At 41.7% G+C, this 19,941-nt stretch overlaps 2 protein-coding genes across 2 annotated transcripts; both read right to left on the bottom strand.

Annotated features, from left to right (window-relative positions):
- Positions 1-691: 691 nt before the first annotated feature.
- LOC113137265 (G-protein coupled receptor family C group 6 member A-like) lies at positions 692-3,619 on the bottom strand. Its single transcript, XM_026318785.1, has 3 exons — positions 3,097-3,619; positions 2,650-2,767; positions 692-2,064 (listed from the first exon to the last, which is right to left on the bottom strand). Exons 1-3 carry the CDS (start codon positions 3,214-3,216, stop codon positions 896-898), a joined length of 1,407 nt encoding a protein of 468 aa, XP_026174570.1. The 5' UTR covers positions 3,217-3,619; the 3' UTR covers positions 692-895.
- On the bottom strand, positions 3,217-17,837 carry LOC113137516 (G-protein coupled receptor family C group 6 member A-like; the record flags this gene model as incomplete). The annotated part of the gene is made up of 3 exons (XM_026319237.1): positions 17,724-17,837; positions 3,484-4,326; positions 3,217-3,312 (listed from the first exon to the last, which is right to left on the bottom strand). Coding segments are annotated over exons 1-3 (1,053 nt in total), but the record flags the coding sequence as incomplete, so codon positions are not given.
- Positions 17,838-19,941: the final 2,104 nt, after the last annotated feature.

Here is a 19,941-nt window from a genome sequence, read left to right as displayed (position 1 = left end):
TTGTATTGCAATTTGGTTCTATACAAATAAAGTGAATTGAATTGAATACATTCTAACTTTATATGGATTTACAGTGCAAAAGATCATACAAAAGACTCATTGGAAAGGGAAAATTGTATAAATTCAAATTTACAATTATTTATAGAAGTCTCAACACACTGTACAATTTACACAGATTAATACAGTGATGAAAGATAAGAACATAATAAAAACACCAAGAATGGGAAAGGAAAGGAATCAAATCCGACAATGTATGTGCGAGTTATCACAATTTGAAGGTGCCAAAAGCGTACGTGAACTTGTTGGGTCCAGCATGGGAAAACCGTAAAACTTAATTACAAAATTAATATTTACTGCCCCACATGTCTAGATGATGCTGACTGGGAATGAGCTTATTCAGTCAAAAGCTCTAGGACGAGTTAAAAAAAGTACAAGGTGAGCAAAATGCTGACCTCAAATTCAATCCAAAATGGTGAACTTCCTGTTGATCATTTGACCTCAACATGATAAGGTTTTTTGCTTGCCCCAAAACGAAGAAGAGGCGTGATGGTGACTGTGCGATGAAAAAAATGTCAGGTGGCCTCCCATTGGCGCAATGTATTTTCACTTTTCTTGGGGGCACCGTAGAGCCATTCTTTTGAGGTTGTTTATGAAACCTTTAAAAAAGTTTTCGAACATGTTCAGGGGGTCAAATTTTAATATTCCTAACAATTTCCAGGCCCACGTCACCATGACACCCACAACATATATATTTTCTGAAAGGTCTCGTGTATCCCTACATCATGGTCCCCATGCTACCTGGGTGCCCCCCCCCAACCCTTATTCACTCCTGGCCCATTGAGTGATTATAAGAGTCCCTTGCCTTCACCTTTGGTGGGGGCTCGGACCTAATAATTTAGAAAGACATACTCCTATGTCTCCTAGTTATTTTTGTTCCTAGCCTATTAGACTGTGGATAGGCATAACTCTGTTCATTGTACATAGGCATGCTGACCAGCGCTGAACTGTTAACAGTGACCATGCTTAGTGTCTCTGACCTCCTCAGCAAAGTTGATGTACTTGATAAGGATAACCTGCTACTCTTTTGTGAGGATATGCTCAATTCAGGGTTAACTACATCTGTTTCTGTCACTGAATCTGAATGAAGATTTGGACATGGGATTACTTGACTTCTTCTGAAAATTCTCTCCAATGTATCCATCTTTGACCCCCAAAGTGCCTCATAGCACTTGGGTAAAAAGTGGCAGAAGATGATGCCATAGCTGGATACCAGAATGGCTGAAGCTTGCACAACAGTGCGCTCTGATTTGTTGTTAATGTAGACTGGGATAAAGCACACCCATACAAACAAGTACATCAGCATGCTAAAAATAATATAGCCTGTTTCATTGAACTCATGGAGAACCTTCCTGCTTTTAAAGGCCAAGAAGAAACAAATAAATGCTAGGAGAGCTATGTAACTCAACATAATAAAAAACCCTATGTATGTTCCACCTTGTGTACACTGGACTATATTTATCATGCTATCTGAGGATGGGGGTGTGTCATCAATATCAGGGGAATCAAAGATGATCCAGAGAAGACAGATGAGCCCCTGGAGAGTTGTTATCACAATGATAATTAGAGGTGGGTTGTAAAGTTTGTGTAGTCGTCTTTTTGTTATCTGACCAAAGGGAATGAAAACCAGAAAAATACGATAGGACTTGACTAGGATGCAGGACACACACAAGGTGAAGCCCATTGCATACATGGCTTGGCGGGCCCGACAGAGGTGTACATTAGGTTTGCCCATGAAGGATATCACACTTCCAAAGCTCACTGCCAGACCAGCCATCATCACACAAGACAATCTCACCTCAGCTCTTTTCATTGGTGGAGAATCTCTGTACACCACAAAGATAATCAATGTAACCAGCAAAAGCAAAATGCCCAAAACTGTGGCAACAGTCATGGTGATGGAATGAGGATCACTCCAAAGCAGATAGGTGTCCTGTCTCGGTTCACAATGATCCCAACCTTTGAGAGACCAAGTTCCTTTGGGACACTTTTTGCAGTCATTAAGGTCTGTTACAGAAGACAGTGATATATATGCAGTTCACAGAAACAGAAATAAAAAGTGCTGTTCAGCACACTTCATATGTACATCATTTTGAAGCTAAAGTACCTTATTTTCCGGGCTGTAAGTCACACCAGAGTATAAGTTGCTTTTAACAAAAACAGCCTTGTTGAAGAGAAAAAACCATATATGTCACTTTGATGTATAAGTCCATTTCTAATTATAGTAATTATGATCTAAATTAGTCTATGAAGAACTTAGGCTAGGCATAACAACAAGCAGAAGTGCATTACAAAATTCATTCATCCATGTCAAGTAACGCTAAATAACTTGGTGGAGGGAGATGAAACAGCGTCTTCTCCTCCTGTCTTGGGTTGCCTGAATGCGAACAACCACGCCGAACTGTGTGAGTCAAGAGTGCCATTTAATGCTAGTGACTGCTTGACAAAATTACTGTAAATATACACATAAATTGTTTTGCTGTATAAGTCGCAGGACAAGCCAGAGGAGTAAATAAGTGTGACTTATAGTTTGGAAAATATGGTAACTACAGTATATAATATAATATAAAAATATATGTTAATCAGGCATACCTTGGGAATCTGAATAGGTCCCCTCTGTACATTTGCTGCAATTGTAACAGCACGATATATTCAAGATTTTCTTTGCCCAGCCACGGGGGCAGTTTGCTGAGCATCTAGACCAAGGGATCTGAGAGCAAATCAAGAGAACAACCTATATATGATCAACTGATATGTTCTACTTAAACTTTGTCTTTTTACAGGACTATAGCATACTGGAGTTTATGTCCATATTGATATTAGATCCACAGTAAAAAATCTTATCCAAATTCCAACTTTATGTCAGTAGGGATATCAATCACATCTATAGATGAACTTGTAAAAGCCCTAAATGTCAGACCATTAGACATTTTTTCCTAATTCAGGTACTGTTTTGCCTATGGACACAGAAGGTAACTACACAAATTACTGCAGTAATTAGAATTGTAAATACATTTTTGGAGTATGTTGTCGTCTTACCGTGATGTTGCCTGTTGAAAGCCACATGAAGTTTTCCACATTAACATCTATTTTTTCATTAGAGATTTGGTATTTCCCAATTCTTTGAAATCTTCTGTGCTGCCCATACTTTTCCCACATGACCAGGTCGTATCCATTTTCAAAATCACCATCTTTAGTAAAGTAGAAATTCTCGTTGTTAAACTTGAAGTTAACCTCCTTTAGTTCTTTAAGAAGCTACAAAGCAAAGGGACGAATGTCAGTTGAAATAACCTTTGATGACTCTCCAAAACAGACAATTTCATATTATTATTCAAGAGAATTATGAGAAACACATTGCATTGTAATTCCTCAAATATATTGAAGACTCTATTATGAATCAGTTTTCTTCTAAATATCAATTCTCACCTTCCATGGTGGAAAGTTAATTTCTCCTGAACATGAGGAGCTGTTGCACTGCAGTTGGTTTTTGAGAGCATTCGCTATAGCCCACACCGCAACTCTGTGAACGAAGGTTTGATTTGTGTCCATAGCCTGTAGAAGATAGTCGTCGTTTTGTTCTTGCGGATCACTGAAGTTGCATGCACTGGCAGATTTAATTGCTAGGAGATCCGGTGGGGGACAATAAGATGGAGGGTTTTGTGACATACATTCTGTTGAACAGTTGAATCTCAGGTTCTTGTATTCCTCAATGAAGTGATTGTATCCTCCTGGGGTTGCTGTAAGATTCTTGAGGTAATTATCAAATGATTCGCTGTTGGCTGCAACAAAGGTGAAGCCCAAGATGTCCCCAATATTGTTAATGCCATCCATTTGGGCTAGGGACAAGCTCCTGGACCAAGCATCACTGGCAATCCAGATCCTTGATGTATTGGTCCTGACCATTTCCTTAAATAGGAGCGCCACCAGCTCTGCTTTGAGAATTAGCAGTACTACCTGGGCACTGGAGGAGCGAATCTTCTGAGCAACTTGCACGATATTTTGCTCGCTGTATAAATTATCAAGGTATTGAGGCAACACTTCCTGGTAAGCCAAGCACACATTATTTGCCCCTGCATCAGTGAGAAAGTTCTGGAAAGCTGCTTTGCCGTAGTCATCATCCCCATACACAACCCCAACCCAGTTCCACTGAAAGTGTTGCATAATTTTGGCTATTGCTTTGGTCTGATGCTTATCACTGGGAATAGTGCGCATAAAAACTCCATAGCGTTCCTTATCAGTCAGTTCAGATGAAGATGATGTGCTGCTTATCTGATAATAAGATTATACAAGAGGAATTGTTGAATAATCAAAAGACAAAACAAATGCATGATTGAAATTAGTAAGTTAGATAGTGAAGTTATAGAATTAGAATTTGTAAGAGCACCCATTCAAATCTCTAAACATTTACACAGCACATAGATGTGATGAATAGAATGTTTTAAAATCTGGTATAAAAGAATTAATATAATACTTATAAGAATACTAAAATTGTAAGAAATCTTGTATAAAACAAATTAATACAATATTTAGAAGAATACTAGGAAATAAATGCACTTGAGTTAGACTAAATCTAATGATAGAATTCAATCTCTTTGGATTCATTGAAAACAGTGCTACTGGATGTTTTGTTTGGAAAACAACTGGAAGTAGGGGAAACAGATATCTGCAAAAAAACAAAAAACATATGTCCTCAAACTGTTCCAATTTTATCCAAACAAAAAAGCCTTTAAAAGGTATGAAGTTCATGGGGAAGCTCCACACTGGGGTAATCCCTAGAATAGTTTAGTCCAGGGGTGTCAAACAGTTTGCCTGCTTAACATAATTGCTATTGCGACACCCAGTGGACATATTTAGAACAGCAGTTTCTTTCATTGAAAAATTGCAGCTAATTTAAACTTCAAATCATCTCACGGGCCGGATTAAACCCGTTTGCGGGCCAGATCAGGCCCGCAGGCCGTAAGTTTGACACCCCTGGTTTGGTCCAAAAAACACCTAACTTGATAAATTTTGATTTTTTGGAAGCTTTCTTTGATATAGCTAGACTGTTTCCCCTGCTTCCATTTTTCGTGATTAGCTATGAACATGTAGACAGCACATGGACTAGAAGTTTAAATTGATCATTCAAATCAATTAAAAACATATTTCTAAGTACATTGTAATGTTTTGCATTTGTGACTTACTAGAGGAACCATGTACACATTCAGTAGTCTGGCCACAGCAATGGACTCCTCAGAGTATAGTGCTCCTAAAATAATCTTGACACTGGGCCTGAAGTCGGTGTGGCTGCACTTCACATTTAAGGAGCTGTTGAGTGCCAGCATGTGCTCCACATTCTGTAGTGCTTTGCTTGCATAGGAGCAAGTGTCGCACATTAAATATCCAAGGCGCACTCCTGGGAGGAAGCCAGCTGCATTCACCTTTTCAATTTCGTGAATTGTAGCCAAGGATCTCACAAATGATGCCAGATCAAAACTAAAAAAAAAAAAAAAAGATGTAAAAACAAATCCTGAAATCTCTGTTTAAGGAACTATGGTGAAAAAATCTACTTATAGAATTTCATTAAAATTTAAGTACATTTGTACAATGAGATGTGTAATCACTATGATAGCACCAATAAAAGATTAAAAAAATGCACCCCATAAACATTACAAATCAGGATATAGCATTTCTAGAGAAATGTACTAATACAAAAGACAGGAAGTTTAAAAAAAAGTAGCATGTGACTAATGGAAATTTTTACAACATTATAAACCATCTCATCCTCTCTGCACTGTATTTCCTTGTTTATATTTTGAAATCATTCATGTAAGGGCACAGTGTCTCTCTGAAATTTTTACTTGACCTTCATTACAATGGAGTTGAGTGGAATTTAGCAAAGTGATCCATATTTCATTATACATACTTTGTAAACATGCCTCTGGTAAAGATGGATAATCTGTCATTTAGGACAGTTTCAATTTGTTGCAGGATATTAATAGAAACTGAGAAAGGAAAAGAACCCAATTACTTTCATGAAAAATAAATTTTTCTTCTTTTGGCTGCTCCCATATGGGGTCGCCACCGCAGATCAATTGATCTGCACAATCGATTTGGCACAAGTTTTTTCTTCCCTGAAAATAATATTACATCAAAAAATAATTATAGAAATAATTAAAAAATACATAAACCATGCATGACAATTAACAAGCTCTTGTTTTAACCTGTTAGTTTTACCCCAGAGCGGACCCGCTCCGATTTTTGTATGTCCAGATATGCCTCAAAAGATCGTCGAAAAATGTGGATAAAGTATAATACATTTTATGTCTAATAAAACCTTAAAGTCTCACGATTAAAATGGCATAAAGCAATTTAGGATCGAATAATCACAGCGACTACAGTTTCTTAATATTTAACAACAGTAAACATACAGTACAAAACGCCGCTCTTTACCTTTCTCTCGTGTAACTTCATAGGTGTACTCAAACATGGAGTGCCGCATATCGTTCTGTTCGTTAGAATCCATAGAACAAAGTGCACCCATGTTTTAGTCCAAAAAGACGTAATATTGTACAGTAAATCCATAAATCCATCGTCCTCCTCATAATAAGCCGTAAACCGCTTCGTTTTACGGCTGTTTTGTCAGTTTATTCAATAAAGTTTGACATAGCAAGCTTCTGTGAATCACATGAGGCCTCAATCAAACGTGTTGTTACGTTTCACAGCGTAACTAACGGTAAAACCAATAGAATTCACATCCTCAGAGAAAATCCCAGTCAGGGGGCATATTCTAACTTCGATTGACAGGAGAATTACCCAGTCAAATTGTTCGTAAATGGTGACAGACGCATCTTGTAGCCAATGATGAGGCCTAAAAATCAACATATGGCATGTCGTGCCAGATGACGCAACAGTGGGCTTTAACGCAGCCCCCTCTCCTACTGTAAATGTAGCCATGACAACACTGGCAGGCAGCGCTCGACGCTAGAGGGGGAGGGGAGTCATGTTTCACATTCTACAGCGCGCCGATAGAAAACTGGGACGCTTTTGCTTCAATCGGCACCAAGGCCGTCAATATAACTTTTAAAATGTAAGAACAACAGCTAGTTTTATTTATCTACGTGTTTTTCGGCCATTTGCAAAAAAGGGGGCGGGGTAGACAAGAGGTTTTAAACACATACTCACATCATATAAACTACATTTTCTTATTAGCAATTTATGTATAATTATATTAATTATTATATAAATAATTATATAAATCATATTTATCATTAGTTAATTATTAATTACACTGTGAGGCTTCTGTACCAAGAGTTAACGAATACAGCTGCATGACTTGCTATAAATTATGTTGGAGAAAAAGAGGGACAGTCAATAGTTAGTAGATAAAGGAAAGTCAATACTTTATCCCCTTATCGAAGCCAAATAATATTTTTTGTTACAATAAAGACAGAAATATATGCTTGCTGACAAATATCAATATTGTCTAAAGCATTCAATTAATCAGGTCTTATACTCACTCTGAGCAGTGGAAGCCTTCAGGACTAATCCGTTCTCTGATTGCCTTCACTTTACGGTGACAGGGCAACAATATACCTATCACAACATCCCCAGGAGCATAGGCCCCACAAATGGACTCAGCAATGTCACATCCATCCACACAAACTGTGATGCTGCCCAACATCACCAGGACCAACACAAGACTGCTCAGCAGACGATATATCACCATGTTGAACAAATATGGGGAACAAGGCACTTCTCGGATGTACAGAATCACTTTGTCTTTCACATGGAATTTGGGAGGTGCTAGACATAGTGCATGCAAAAACCTGTTTCCAAGTGAAACTAAGTAAAATGTTTCATGCATCAAATGTCATCCTTCAGCCATCTCCTACTAAGTGCTGTCACAAGGTAAAGCTAAATGGTTTGTTTATTAAGTTCATTTTATTATAAGAATGATTAATTGTGCCTCACATTAAAATCAGAAAATTCAGGGGCTTTGAAAACTCTTGATGGTCTAAATGAATCAATTATCTATATCTATTATCTTTAAAACAATTTATAATGCTATGTTTTTACCCTCAATTATACAGAAAAAAATGAATGCCCTCAACTGTATGTTTTTTGGAACAGTACTGTATAAACATGTGATAGCCCAACTTGAGCTGTCTGGTGCAAGACATGCAGGTTGTTGTAGTGAATGTGAGTACACTAAGTAGAAAAGTATGTGTAATATGTGGTCAGGCCTGAATTGGCCATACAGTCAGGCAGGCCAAGAAAACAAGGCAGGGGATGGCAGGGGATGATGAGTAGGCGAAAGATAATATTCCACCTCCAAATAACACAAAACCTGTTTCATACCGCAAAGGTATGTGAGTGTTGTAAGATAACCTTGAATACTGCATAACATTTGTGTAGGATTTGAACATTGTTGCCACCCTTGAAGGGTTCACACTGACTTTCAATTTTAACTTTCCCAGAAAAAAAATTCTGTTTAATTAATCCAACGCCAAAGATGCATGGAAGCATACATTAGAAATTATGCTACAATTCAAGAAGAACCAAATGGCATCTATATGTCTTTTAAATATGAAAAACAAAACTGTTTTCAGTTTGAGATCATATGTTTTAAGTTTGGTGTGGACAACATGAACACCAATCAGAATGCTCAGTGTCAAATGCAGCACTAATATCTAAGAGGACAAGTAAAGAGACGAGTCCATTGTTTGAAGCTACTATGATGTGCTCTAAATCCTGATCTTCTAAATCTTCAAATACTCCTTTCCTGTGTAAATGGTCACATACCTGAAATAACATCTAAATCAGAGACTTTCATATTGGCAAGTTAGAAGTATTTACTCACAACAGGCCACAAAAAGATATCATTTGTTGCAAATCTTCCTTTTGAAATGAAACAAGACAACCAGTAAGAATAACAACCGAAAAAAAAGCAGATCCATCCATCTTCTATACCTGCTTTTTCCTGAAAGCCAGGATCAAGGGGATCTGCTGGACCCTATGCCAGCTCTCTCTCGGATGAAAGGCAAGGGTACATCCTGGACAGGTCACCAGTCTGTCACAGGGCCACATAGAGACACACAAAGACAGACAACCTCACACACTCACACTCACTCCTACGGGCAATTGAGATTCACCAATCAACCTAACGTGCATGTTTTTGGACTGTGGGAGGAAACCAGACTACCCAGAGTAAACCCACGCAAGCACGGGTGAGAACAAGCAAACTCCACACAGAAAGGCCAGGTTGCGAACCCATGACCTTCTTGCTGTCAGGCAACAGTGCTAACCACTCATCCACCATGCTGCCAAAAAAAAAGATGAGGAGGAATAATAATAATTCTCCTTTTGGAGAACTATTTACAACTTTTTACAGTATGTACAATAAAGGCAGGGGAGAGGAGGACCTGACCGGCCAGTGGTGTCAAATAAATGAAACAAAAACAAAACAGGGCCTAAATGCACCTTTCTAAGGCAGAGCTAAATAACGTTAGAAAGAAATCCCATCTTGTCTAAAATATATTTGAGTTATAACTTTACATAGAATTTAGCCAACTATCAGAACTGCAGAGAGGTGGGATGAAGAAAGAGTTGGGTAAGAAGTACAATAAGCTGTCCATACCAGAGGCCCTGGAGACTGCCAAGCAACGACTCAGCCCTGGCCAACACACCTGAAGAGGTACACCAGAGAAATACAAGCAAAGAGAAAAAAACAGGGTGTTCACCAAACTGTCAAACTTCGAGGTTTTAATTTTAAAAGGACCAAATATGCTCACAGAGACTGGTACTCAGTGCAGGCAGGGTTTTATTAACAGAAATCAAAATACAAAACAAAGGCTTGGGTCAAAGGGGAACAAAGGGTTAACAACAGACGACGAAACATAAACGCTGGGACTCAAACAGTAAACTACGAAACACACAAACTCAGGGGAACACAAAACTCGGTCTGGCACACACTCACGGGGCGCAGACTCATACGGGAAACTCGGGAGATGGTCTGGTCACACACTCGTGGGGAACACAGACTCACACGAGAAATCAGGGACGGTCTGGTCGCACACACTCATGGGGACAAAGACTCAAACACACGGAACACTTAACACACACACAAGGGTCGGAACTGCCTGGGTCATGCACACACTGGGGACACCACAGGCAGACAGACGCACACAGCCTGGGTCACGCACACAAATGGGGACGCATCAGGCTAACACCGACACAGCCAGCGGACTCGGAGAGACAACACAACACACAGAAAGATAAACTCAAAAGACACAAGAAAAGGGCTACTTAACAACAGGGGTCCAAAAGAACTAAATCCAAAACAGGCAGGGCTGGAACAAGGCTGGGTAGCTAATGCTGGCTGGGGAGAAACACACAGACAACGCCTAGGACAAAAACAACCTGGCGAGCAACAAAGGGAAAAGGAGGGGTATATAACTAAGGGGAAAACAAGGTGAAAATAATCAAAATCAAAACAAGGTAACGCAAAACAGACAAGGTGGATCCTGCAAAGTCTTTCAAAATAAAAGTCCCATAAAGGAAGTCCAGGGCCGGATCCTGACACGAACTCCAAATTGTACTCTCAGCTATCAACACCCTACGCCCTGCCGGTCATCAGATACCCCGCTGGCATAATAAACTGGCTCAAAGAGGAGATAGTTCCTCACAATGCACAGAGGGTTTCACCCCAAAAGGCAGCTTGAAAAGAAGTTAGTGCTGCAAAGAAACCTGGGATTGTTCTTATGTTTCTCTATTAGTGTTGAATAGTATGCAGTTCTGGCTTTACGGAGAGCTTTTTTCAGCTCTCATCTCAGTTCTCATTTTTTCAGTTTGACTCAACTCTGTTTTTTGGGTTTTCCTTTAGGGGGTAGTATCTGGTAGCAGGTACTTTTTTAGTACCTGCTCAGCCTGCGTTCCAAGCGAGCTAAGAGATACTAACATGTGACATCAACAGATTGTGGGGCACCAATTAGACAGGGAGTGACCTCACTAGAACAGTCATGAGCGTGTTTGACACAAGAACCAAAATAATTTTAGTGACCTCCGATTGGATAAATCAGGTGTCATTGCCGCCGACGTGAATAACAATCTTACCATATTTACGATTAGCCTTAGCCAAGGAGCTAAGCTTGGCCCCAGGATTGGGACTATGGTCACTCGAGTCTCTTAGAAACAGGAACAGGCAGGTGATGAGCTGTGGGCTTCTGTTTAGCAGTATGTTTCCGTCAGACAGTCACCCAGGCTAGTTTTCCGGGCCACTCCAGAGCTGCTGTCAAACAGCCCTGAACTTGATGGCTCCATACCTGCTAACGGGGCTAGGCTAGTTGGCTTATGTTCAAAGGTGCGGCGCCACGCTGCCAATTCAGTGATCTTCGACATCAAAGCTACCAGAACCTTACACTTATTACAGGTATCATTATCACTAAGGGAGCCAGAGGAATAACTACATATGGTACACAAAGCAGGAGAGAGAGCAAGAGTTACAATAAAGCGCTAGCAGCTAGCAGAGCTGATAGGTTAGTGAATCAGTAGTAGTGGGAATCAGTTAGTTAACACTAAGTCTGGAAATAGCAAGAAGTAGTGGACAAAAAAGAAGTGTACTTGACTAGTACAGGAATACGTAACGGTTTATGAGTTGGCATGTGTGTTGTTGAAAAGTCAGACCTTGTGACCTTCACCCGAGTCCACTGATGGAGGGTTAAAAGAAGACGGAGCGAAAGTTAGGAATCGACACACCAGTTTATTGTAAAAATAAGACGTCTCCGGAGATCAACTCACACACGCAGGCAGCGAGATCAGACTCTATAGGTGAAAACTATACACTATTATAGCAGTTGACCACCGCCCTACCATACCAGTAGTTTTCCACCAAAAGGAATTTATTGTATTACCTTATATGGAGTTGTTATTCCCTTGTTGTCTTCTATGTGTTCTGGGCGGTGGTTGCTGAGCAAGCGAAGGCCAGTTACTTCCTTTATCTTATATGAAGCCCCCATGAGCCCTGGGCCAATAAGGGCATCAGAACGTTCGGGTCATGTTTCTCTAAAGTAGACGATATAAGTCTAACTGCGAGGGAACACAGGCATGGAATGAAGCAGCACCCACAGGTGACCAGGATCCCCACAAACACAGCAATAGAAACTAATACAGACATAATGAGGTTTTTCCACTGACCAAACATGCCGATCATCCAATCCTCCAAGGGGTTGTTAATGGCAGAATGTTCATGCATAGTTTGTGAGAGGGTTCTCAGGCCCTCCAATGCCTTGGTAACCGACCCCTCCGGGGCTGTGTTATTGGGAATGAAGGTGCAGCACATGTCACCAAACATGGCACATACACCTCCCTTCTCCGCCAACAGCATATCTAACGCCATACAATTCTGCACTGACATCAGGGAGGTAGGACCGGCTTGCTCCGCCAACCCCTCTACCGCATCCCTGGTCAGATTAGCCAATCGGAGTACATTATAATGCACTTAATTAATACGGTCAACATTTTTACTCGGGGTAATAGAAAAGAGAGCTGAAATAATCGGGAGATTTTCAAAACCTGCTGCAATTTGGTCCACCAATTTATATTCGTTGGGCACCCCTCGGGGCACTCCGATCGCATCAATATACGTGGGAGAACTGACAGAAAGGTCAAAATATTGAGAGGTCACCTCCCGTTTAGACAAAACATGGCGTTGGTGTCACGCGGTCAATGCTGATGGGCTAACCCCCGGCCTTGAAGAGACCAACCGGTTTCCCACCAGCACCAACGGCGCGCGAAGTCGCACCATAGCGCATGTCTCTACACCGGCAGGAGGAAGACGAACGAGAAGACGTCGGCAACCACAACAGTAGTATAAACCTGCTCGTGCCCATGACCCAAGGACGGATCCACTCAGGGTATGGTTACACCAATCCCCAGGGATCTGTCCCAGCGCAACGGAGGGACTCGGGTGCATGACGGTAAAACATATATAAGAACCGTTCCCCTTATCTGGTGTAAAGGGGCCAGTTTTAGTCTTATTATCAATCGGCGGAAAAATACTAGCCAAGGTAGTACAGTTTGCGGGGGTGGCAGCCCGAGTTAACCCTATCATACACCCATAACCCCATTTGTTCTCTGGGAAAAGAGGAGCTGGTTCAGTTCTTAAGTGGGGGCGTGCGGAGGCACAGGACACACAGTCCCCTACGTGTTGTTCTTTGGCATTTTGTGCCATCCAAGACAACCACAGGTTCTCCTCTGAATATCCAGTAGCCAATTCCATAATGTCTAGGGGTTTGAGAGTGTAATAATCAACTGCTATCACTTTATCTGTAATAGTCGAATTAGGCTCACTGGACGGGGGAAGTACAGGGAGGGATAGAGGACTTGTAATCTTGTCGGGAGGAGGATCTAGGAAGTTCACCCTAATTAACTCTAGGGGGTCCCTTCCAGTGATGTCTACTCCCAAGAAGAAATACGCAACAGACCAATTGTATGACGAGTTACTCAATTGGCCAAAAGAAAGGGACAGAGGCTTACTACTAGGACTAAAATCTCTTTGAAAGTTGAATTTGGACCACCACTGCCTGCGGGTCGAATCCAAATAGGAGAATGCCACCGTAGTGGGGTCCCAAAGACCTGTATACTTAGTCATCTGTCCCCAATCACAGGGTCCCCCTGTGATTCGCACGCCTCCTCCTCGAAATCCGGCACTATGGCAGGAGGGGCACATAAGTAGACATCGTATTCCCGCCAACTACTCGGATATCCGCCACAATTTATGACAGCGCTGTTCTTTCTGTCACTTGGTAGGGTCCTGTCCACCGTGGCTCTGCCCACTTCCTTTTGATGACCTTCAGCAGCACCCAGTTGACATCAGGTGGAGTTTGTGTTCCGTCGCCCTGCTGGTCCACCACCCGATGTGAGAAAGCTGAAACGAGAGCTTGCAGAAAGTTAAAATATGCTTTGGCTGACAGACCCTCATTCTCTACAATGGTTACTGGGGTAGTGGTGTGGGGCCCTGGAAAGGGTCTCCCTGTTTGAAGTTTGAAAGGGGTAAACCCAGTAGATTGGTTAACAGAACAGCGAATGGACATGAGTGCCAATGGCAATGCATCAACCCAGTTCAATTTAGTCTGTGCACAGATTTTTGCCAATTTGGTTTTTACAGTTTGATTCATCCTTTCCACCTTTCCTTGAGACTATGGATGATACACCGTTCCAAACCCATGTTTCAACCCCATCATGGCCTCCACCTTCTGCAAATCCTGATTCTTGAAATGTGTCCCATTATCTGACCTAATTTTCTCTGGGAAACCATGGTTGGGGATGTAATAATTTAATAAACATTTAATAACCGTTTTACTGTCTTCCCTTTTGGCAGGCCACGCTTCTGGACACCCTGAATACGCATCCACACACATCAGTACTGTGAGGATTTTACAACAGAACAAATGGTCACTAACTTAAACCAATGTGGGGGTTGAATGTTTGCTTGACCCTTTCATGGTATGTGGTTCTGTCTGTTTTATTGGTTTAGTGTTTTAGGGTAGGAAGTTGTAAATAACTGCCAACAATTTGTTTCTTTGATGGTAAGAAGACTGAAGATAGTACCTGAACAAACGTGGAGTCTGTTCAAGATTAGTCCACCCCTTTCTTGTCAAAATGTATATAAACTGGTCTTTTAAGACAGACGGCAGAGGACTTTCTGCAAGGACGTCCTCTCCGGGCCCGTGATTAAACCTGAGATGATTCATCACACTTGTGGTTGTTTTCTGAGAATTAGCAACTCTCAAACTTAAAGAAATTTCTACCACAATTTGGCGACGAGGATGGGATGGACATGCCACTGACCGGTGCTTGTTCTGGACCGAAGGAACCACCGGTGGTAAAATTTAAAAATGAAGGGAAAGTTCCGCTCCGACAAACGGAGGGCTGGAATCCCGCCTGAGGTCAGAATGGGTGGTGGACAGTGGATGCTCCATTCATTTGATAAGTGAGTACAGTGTTATGAATCATTTCTTGTGTATGTCTGTTAAGTGTTGATTTATGTTTTTGGTCTGTTTTTGGTCTGCGTCAAAATGAAAAACCCTAGGTGTGTTTGTTTGGTAATCACGTGATCTTTGTAATCCCTCCTGGTAATGAGACCAGTGTGTCTGAGGACAGACGCCAGATGATGAAAAAATAATCCTAAAAAACAAAAAACAAAAAAGAAAAGAAAAAAAAGAAACAACGAGAAAACCCCACTGGCTGAGGATTACAAACGTAAGTCTTCCTTCGGGAAGCCATATGGTTTATTAAGGAAACGACCCGTACGTGGAGAACATGAAAAAATTAAGACAGTACTGAAGAAGTAAGCTCTGATTGTTAATGAGAAGTTTGATAATGTTGTTAATGTGAACTAAGCTGTTAAATGAGAAGTACGCTATTGTTAATGAGAAATACGACAATGTTGTAAAATGAGAAGTAAGCTATTGTTAATGAGAAGTATGCTATTGTCTATGAGAAGTAAGATGTTATTGGCTATAAGAAGTGAACTATTATTGTCTATAAGAACCACCTTAGAATTTGTCCCATATCATGAACTGGGCATATGAATGTGATGATAATGTCATAAGCTTTGTGGTGACTCCTTCAGTGTCTTGTATGCACAATGTGTGTACAATAAGGGTACGTTGCTCGGAACGAAAGTGTCATACAAACTACCTGGCTGAAGAAAGTTACCCAAAGTTAGTGTTTGTCTGATAAGATCTGACCATACGATGAGATGGGAAGATCAGTGTGAATGAGAAATTATTGTGTGTGTGTTATAAGCCCAATGAAAGTGTAAGCACCAGCCCCAGTGCTAAATGATGGTAGATAAATGGGTTAAAAATGTGGTTATAGAATGTTGTTGAGAAGGAGAAGAGGAAGTGAAAGAAGGAAAACAAAGAAGGAAGAAATAAATTGGCACTCTTTTCAAGAGTGAGAAAGGGAGGCAGAAATAGAAGTAAGAAAAAACTGCTGCAGAATTAAGGGTAAAGTTAGAGAAGTGATGTTGAGGAGAATAAGAAGGTAAAATTGAAATGTAGGGTGAGAAAGTAGAAGTTATGTTTTGCAGGTTCGTCAAACTCCGATGGGGACACATCAGACCCACAACACGGCACCAGTGGGATCACAACAATTCACCGCTACGATGGACACCTTGGATGAAGCTGTGCGGACTGCAATTCCTCTGAGAGTCTGCTGGTTTCAGATTCATGATACTGGACAAAAGGGGGTGAGTGAGTCACCCACTGATTATTGCACCCGCATGGAAACTGTATTCACTGCACACTCCGGATAATGCAGCATACAGTCACCTGTGGAAAACTGCATTAATAAATGTCTCAACCTGGCCCAAGGAGCTGCGTCATGATGTCATGTGTTGGCTGGGAAACAAAGACTGAAAAATGTATGGACACATGTCTTACACGCAGAAAGGAACCGAGAGGAGTCAGACATGGACCGGGTAAAAAAATAAAATTCTCCGCTCACCAGCAGGAAACTACACAACCTCGCAGAAGGAGCCTGCGATCTCGACAGAACAATGCAAGGAGATGTCAGGGAAATCAAGGATTTGTTCAGAATCAACTTCAAAAAAGGACAGTTTCACACTTTAAAGGACATGGACACATATCCTATAACTGAATCAACAAAGACTGATGAAATACAATTGAATGATTGGACCTCAGGAAACCCATATGATGACAGTGCTATAGAAATACCCTGACTAATAATGTAATGTTTTTTTCCCTCTGATTGGTAATTATAATTGTGTTAACACTTTGTGTCAAAAGGGGGGAATGTGAGGATTTTACAACAGAACAAATGGTCACTAACTTAAACCAATGTGGGGGCTGAATGTTTGCTTGACCCTTTCATGGTATGTGGTTCTGTCTGTTTTATTGGTTTAGTGTTTTAGGGTAGAAGGTTGTAAATAACTGCCAACAATTTGTTTCTTTGATGGTAAGAAGACTGAAGATAGTACCTGAACAAACGTGGAGTCTGTTCAAGATTAGTCCACCCCTTTCTTGTCAAAATGTATATAAACTGGTCTTTTAACACAGACGGCCCGTGATTAAACCTGAGATGATTCATCACACTTGTGGTTGTTTTCTGAGAATTAGCAACTCTCAAACTTAAAGAAATTTCTACCACAGTACGTAACTGTACCCTCGAACGGTGGTGCCCATATTTGTGAAATCAATTACAATCTCTCGTCCAGGACTGGTGACAAGTGGATACCTACCGATCTCTGGTTTCACTGTCAGTCTGGTGTTGTACTTAGTGCAGATGTCACATTCCCTGAACAGCTCTTTGGCCATATCTTTGAGATATGGATGCCACCAGTGCTCTAAGTTCTTCAACATTTGGGCTGTCCCAACATGCCCCACCCCGTGAGCTTCCAAGAGGGCTGTCCTCCTGATTCCGGGAGGAAGTATGGGACGACCATCCGGCCCCCTCCACAATCCTTCTACCTCAGTAGCCCCTCTCTCTTTCCAGAGACTTCTCTCCTGGGGGGATGCCCCCTTTTGCAGTCTCTTAAGTTCCTCCAAGTTAGGTGAGTCTGTGTAGATGTTCACTTTTTGGCCCTTGCCCAATTTCAGAGCTGCCACCATGGCCATCACTTCTGCCCTCTGTGCCAACTGTTGTCACCCTTCTGCCACCCTTACCTGCAACTCCCCTCCTGTGTCTTCTACCACCGCATAAGCAGCCTTCAACCCCTCTTTCTCATCTCTGAAGCAGCAGCCATCCGTGTAGAGGTCACGTGCATCCTGCAGTGGCATGGCCTGCAGATCTGGGCACACTTTTTCCTCTTTCAGGACTTTTTCCTCGCACCTGTGGGCCTGTCCCGCCCCAGTCTGCCATGTTAACCCTCTGGGGTCGACGCACGCGCCGGCGCGTTTTGACACATCTTTTTCTGATGAGGCCGAAACAAACTTAAATTACTCCGTCAATTCTGATCGTACAGATAAAAGAAGTATATCATTCAAATCTGTAAAGGGTCTAGTTTTAGTGGTATACCATCATAATAAAAACAAAACCTTGTGCTTTTTTTAAATAAAGAAAGCCGACAGGGTGCGCTCTTGGACTTTTCTGTCTCTGCCATTTCTCTTCACAGACGCATAAATAAAACAACCAGAATCTCAGCGAATACTTGCCTCATAAAAATAAGAATTATATGGCTAGAAAGCTTGAAATGTTTTCTTTTGAGTGAAACAATTCAAGTCGAAAACAAATCATCACTTTTTATTTAATCCGTATGAACGTAAGGAGAAGTCCGTTTTTTCCCGTCTCACCTCATTACAGGTAATGCGGTCCCGCCTTGTACTCTGTACACTGTTCACATGTAAATAATCTCAGGTGAACCAGGTAAATATGTGCACACCCCCGAGAAATGACACAAAATATCAAACTTCACCATAGAATTTACTCACTTTTTCGACCCGTTTGGATGATGGCGCGTTACGCATGTGAAGCGGCGCTCCTTATATTCCACACAGAGACAAATAGTTTAGCTTGTCCTCAGAGTAAAAGCACTGATTTTAACTCAAATGAGGATCGTTTGGCTCCTCATTGTGTTGTATTGTGCTGCACTAATCCGTCCCATCTACATTGACTGAAAGGCTCATTATGCGCGCCTTTGTCTGGTCGTTCAGTGCGTCTTTTGTGTTCTCAGGTAAATCACGTGACTATTCATCCTCAGACACACCCTCTTGCATATGGCCTTTCTGGACAAAAAGTGTCTTAGAAAATTTAAATCAGTGTATTGTTTACTGTGAATGTGTGAACAAGATGACATTCGCAGCACTCTGAAGTAAACACTTTAGCCTACAACATGCTGGTCTCCAAAGTCTTGTGAACCAATGTTCTGTTTGTGTTTTATGGTCTTATTTCAGTGAGTAAAAAATTGTAGTTTTTCACTAACCATGCATAACCACTTTTTTCTCAAAAACACAATCATGTATAAACTTGCTGCTCACATATTATTGTAGCCAATTTTGTGCTGATTACAGTGTTATTAGACTTTAGACATTAATATGTTTAAAAAACACTGAAAAAAGCACAAATGTCAGGACATGTCAAAATTTGTCCAGGCCCCAAAAACCCCCTCAGACCCCAGAGGGTTAATACCTTTATGTGTATATGAAATATGGGTTGGGAACCGGAACGGTGGAAGTTACTAATATATCATTGATGGCCCTAAGATCATGTGCCATACGGAACTTACCTGTACCCTTTTTCTCAACCGGTAGGATGGGTGGGCCTGAGGTTTATGTGGATATTGGCGGATCCAAAAGGGGAAGCCCCCCTTGGACCTGGAAGGTGACCGGGGAAGAGTCCGTTAAGCCCATAAAGAGACTGAGCCCATAAAAAGTCCGGCAGCTGAGATAACATGTCTGCGGCTAGGTGATGGTCAGTGCGTGCCAACGCCCTCTTGAAGATACCCTCCAGTTCTTTAGCCTCATGGTTAGGATGTAGGGCGAGACACATGTGGTGCACTGTCCTCACTCATGCGAAACCAATCTTGTTGGGCCGGGAGAAGCTGCACTCCCGCCACCACCCCCTCGGGGGCGACATAGATATTCTCGGCGTCGATGCTCCAGGAGTCCGCCTCCACCTGTTCAAACGCCTCCTTGTACCTTTGGGGCTTATCATAGAAGAGGGTAACATGGAGAGGGTCCGGGGGAGGAATGTAGGGCTCGAGGAGCGAGATCCAGGGGTGCCAAGACTGATACACAGACCATATGCCCTTATGTCCCGGAGTCTCCGGGCACAACCTAGCCCAGTAGATGTCGGCTACCTGATGTCGGCTATGCTTCAACAACCATTGTTTTCATGTTCCGTCTAAATGTGTCCGACATGGTAGTCGCAGGCCATCTGGCAGAG

The sequence above is a fragment of the Mastacembelus armatus genome, chromosome 24 (genome assembly GCF_900324485.2).
Source record: "Mastacembelus armatus chromosome 24, fMasArm1.2, whole genome shotgun sequence".
Taxonomy (NCBI): Eukaryota; Metazoa; Chordata; class Actinopteri; order Synbranchiformes; family Mastacembelidae; genus Mastacembelus; species Mastacembelus armatus.
This window is presented reverse-complemented; position numbering and strand designations above follow the sequence as displayed.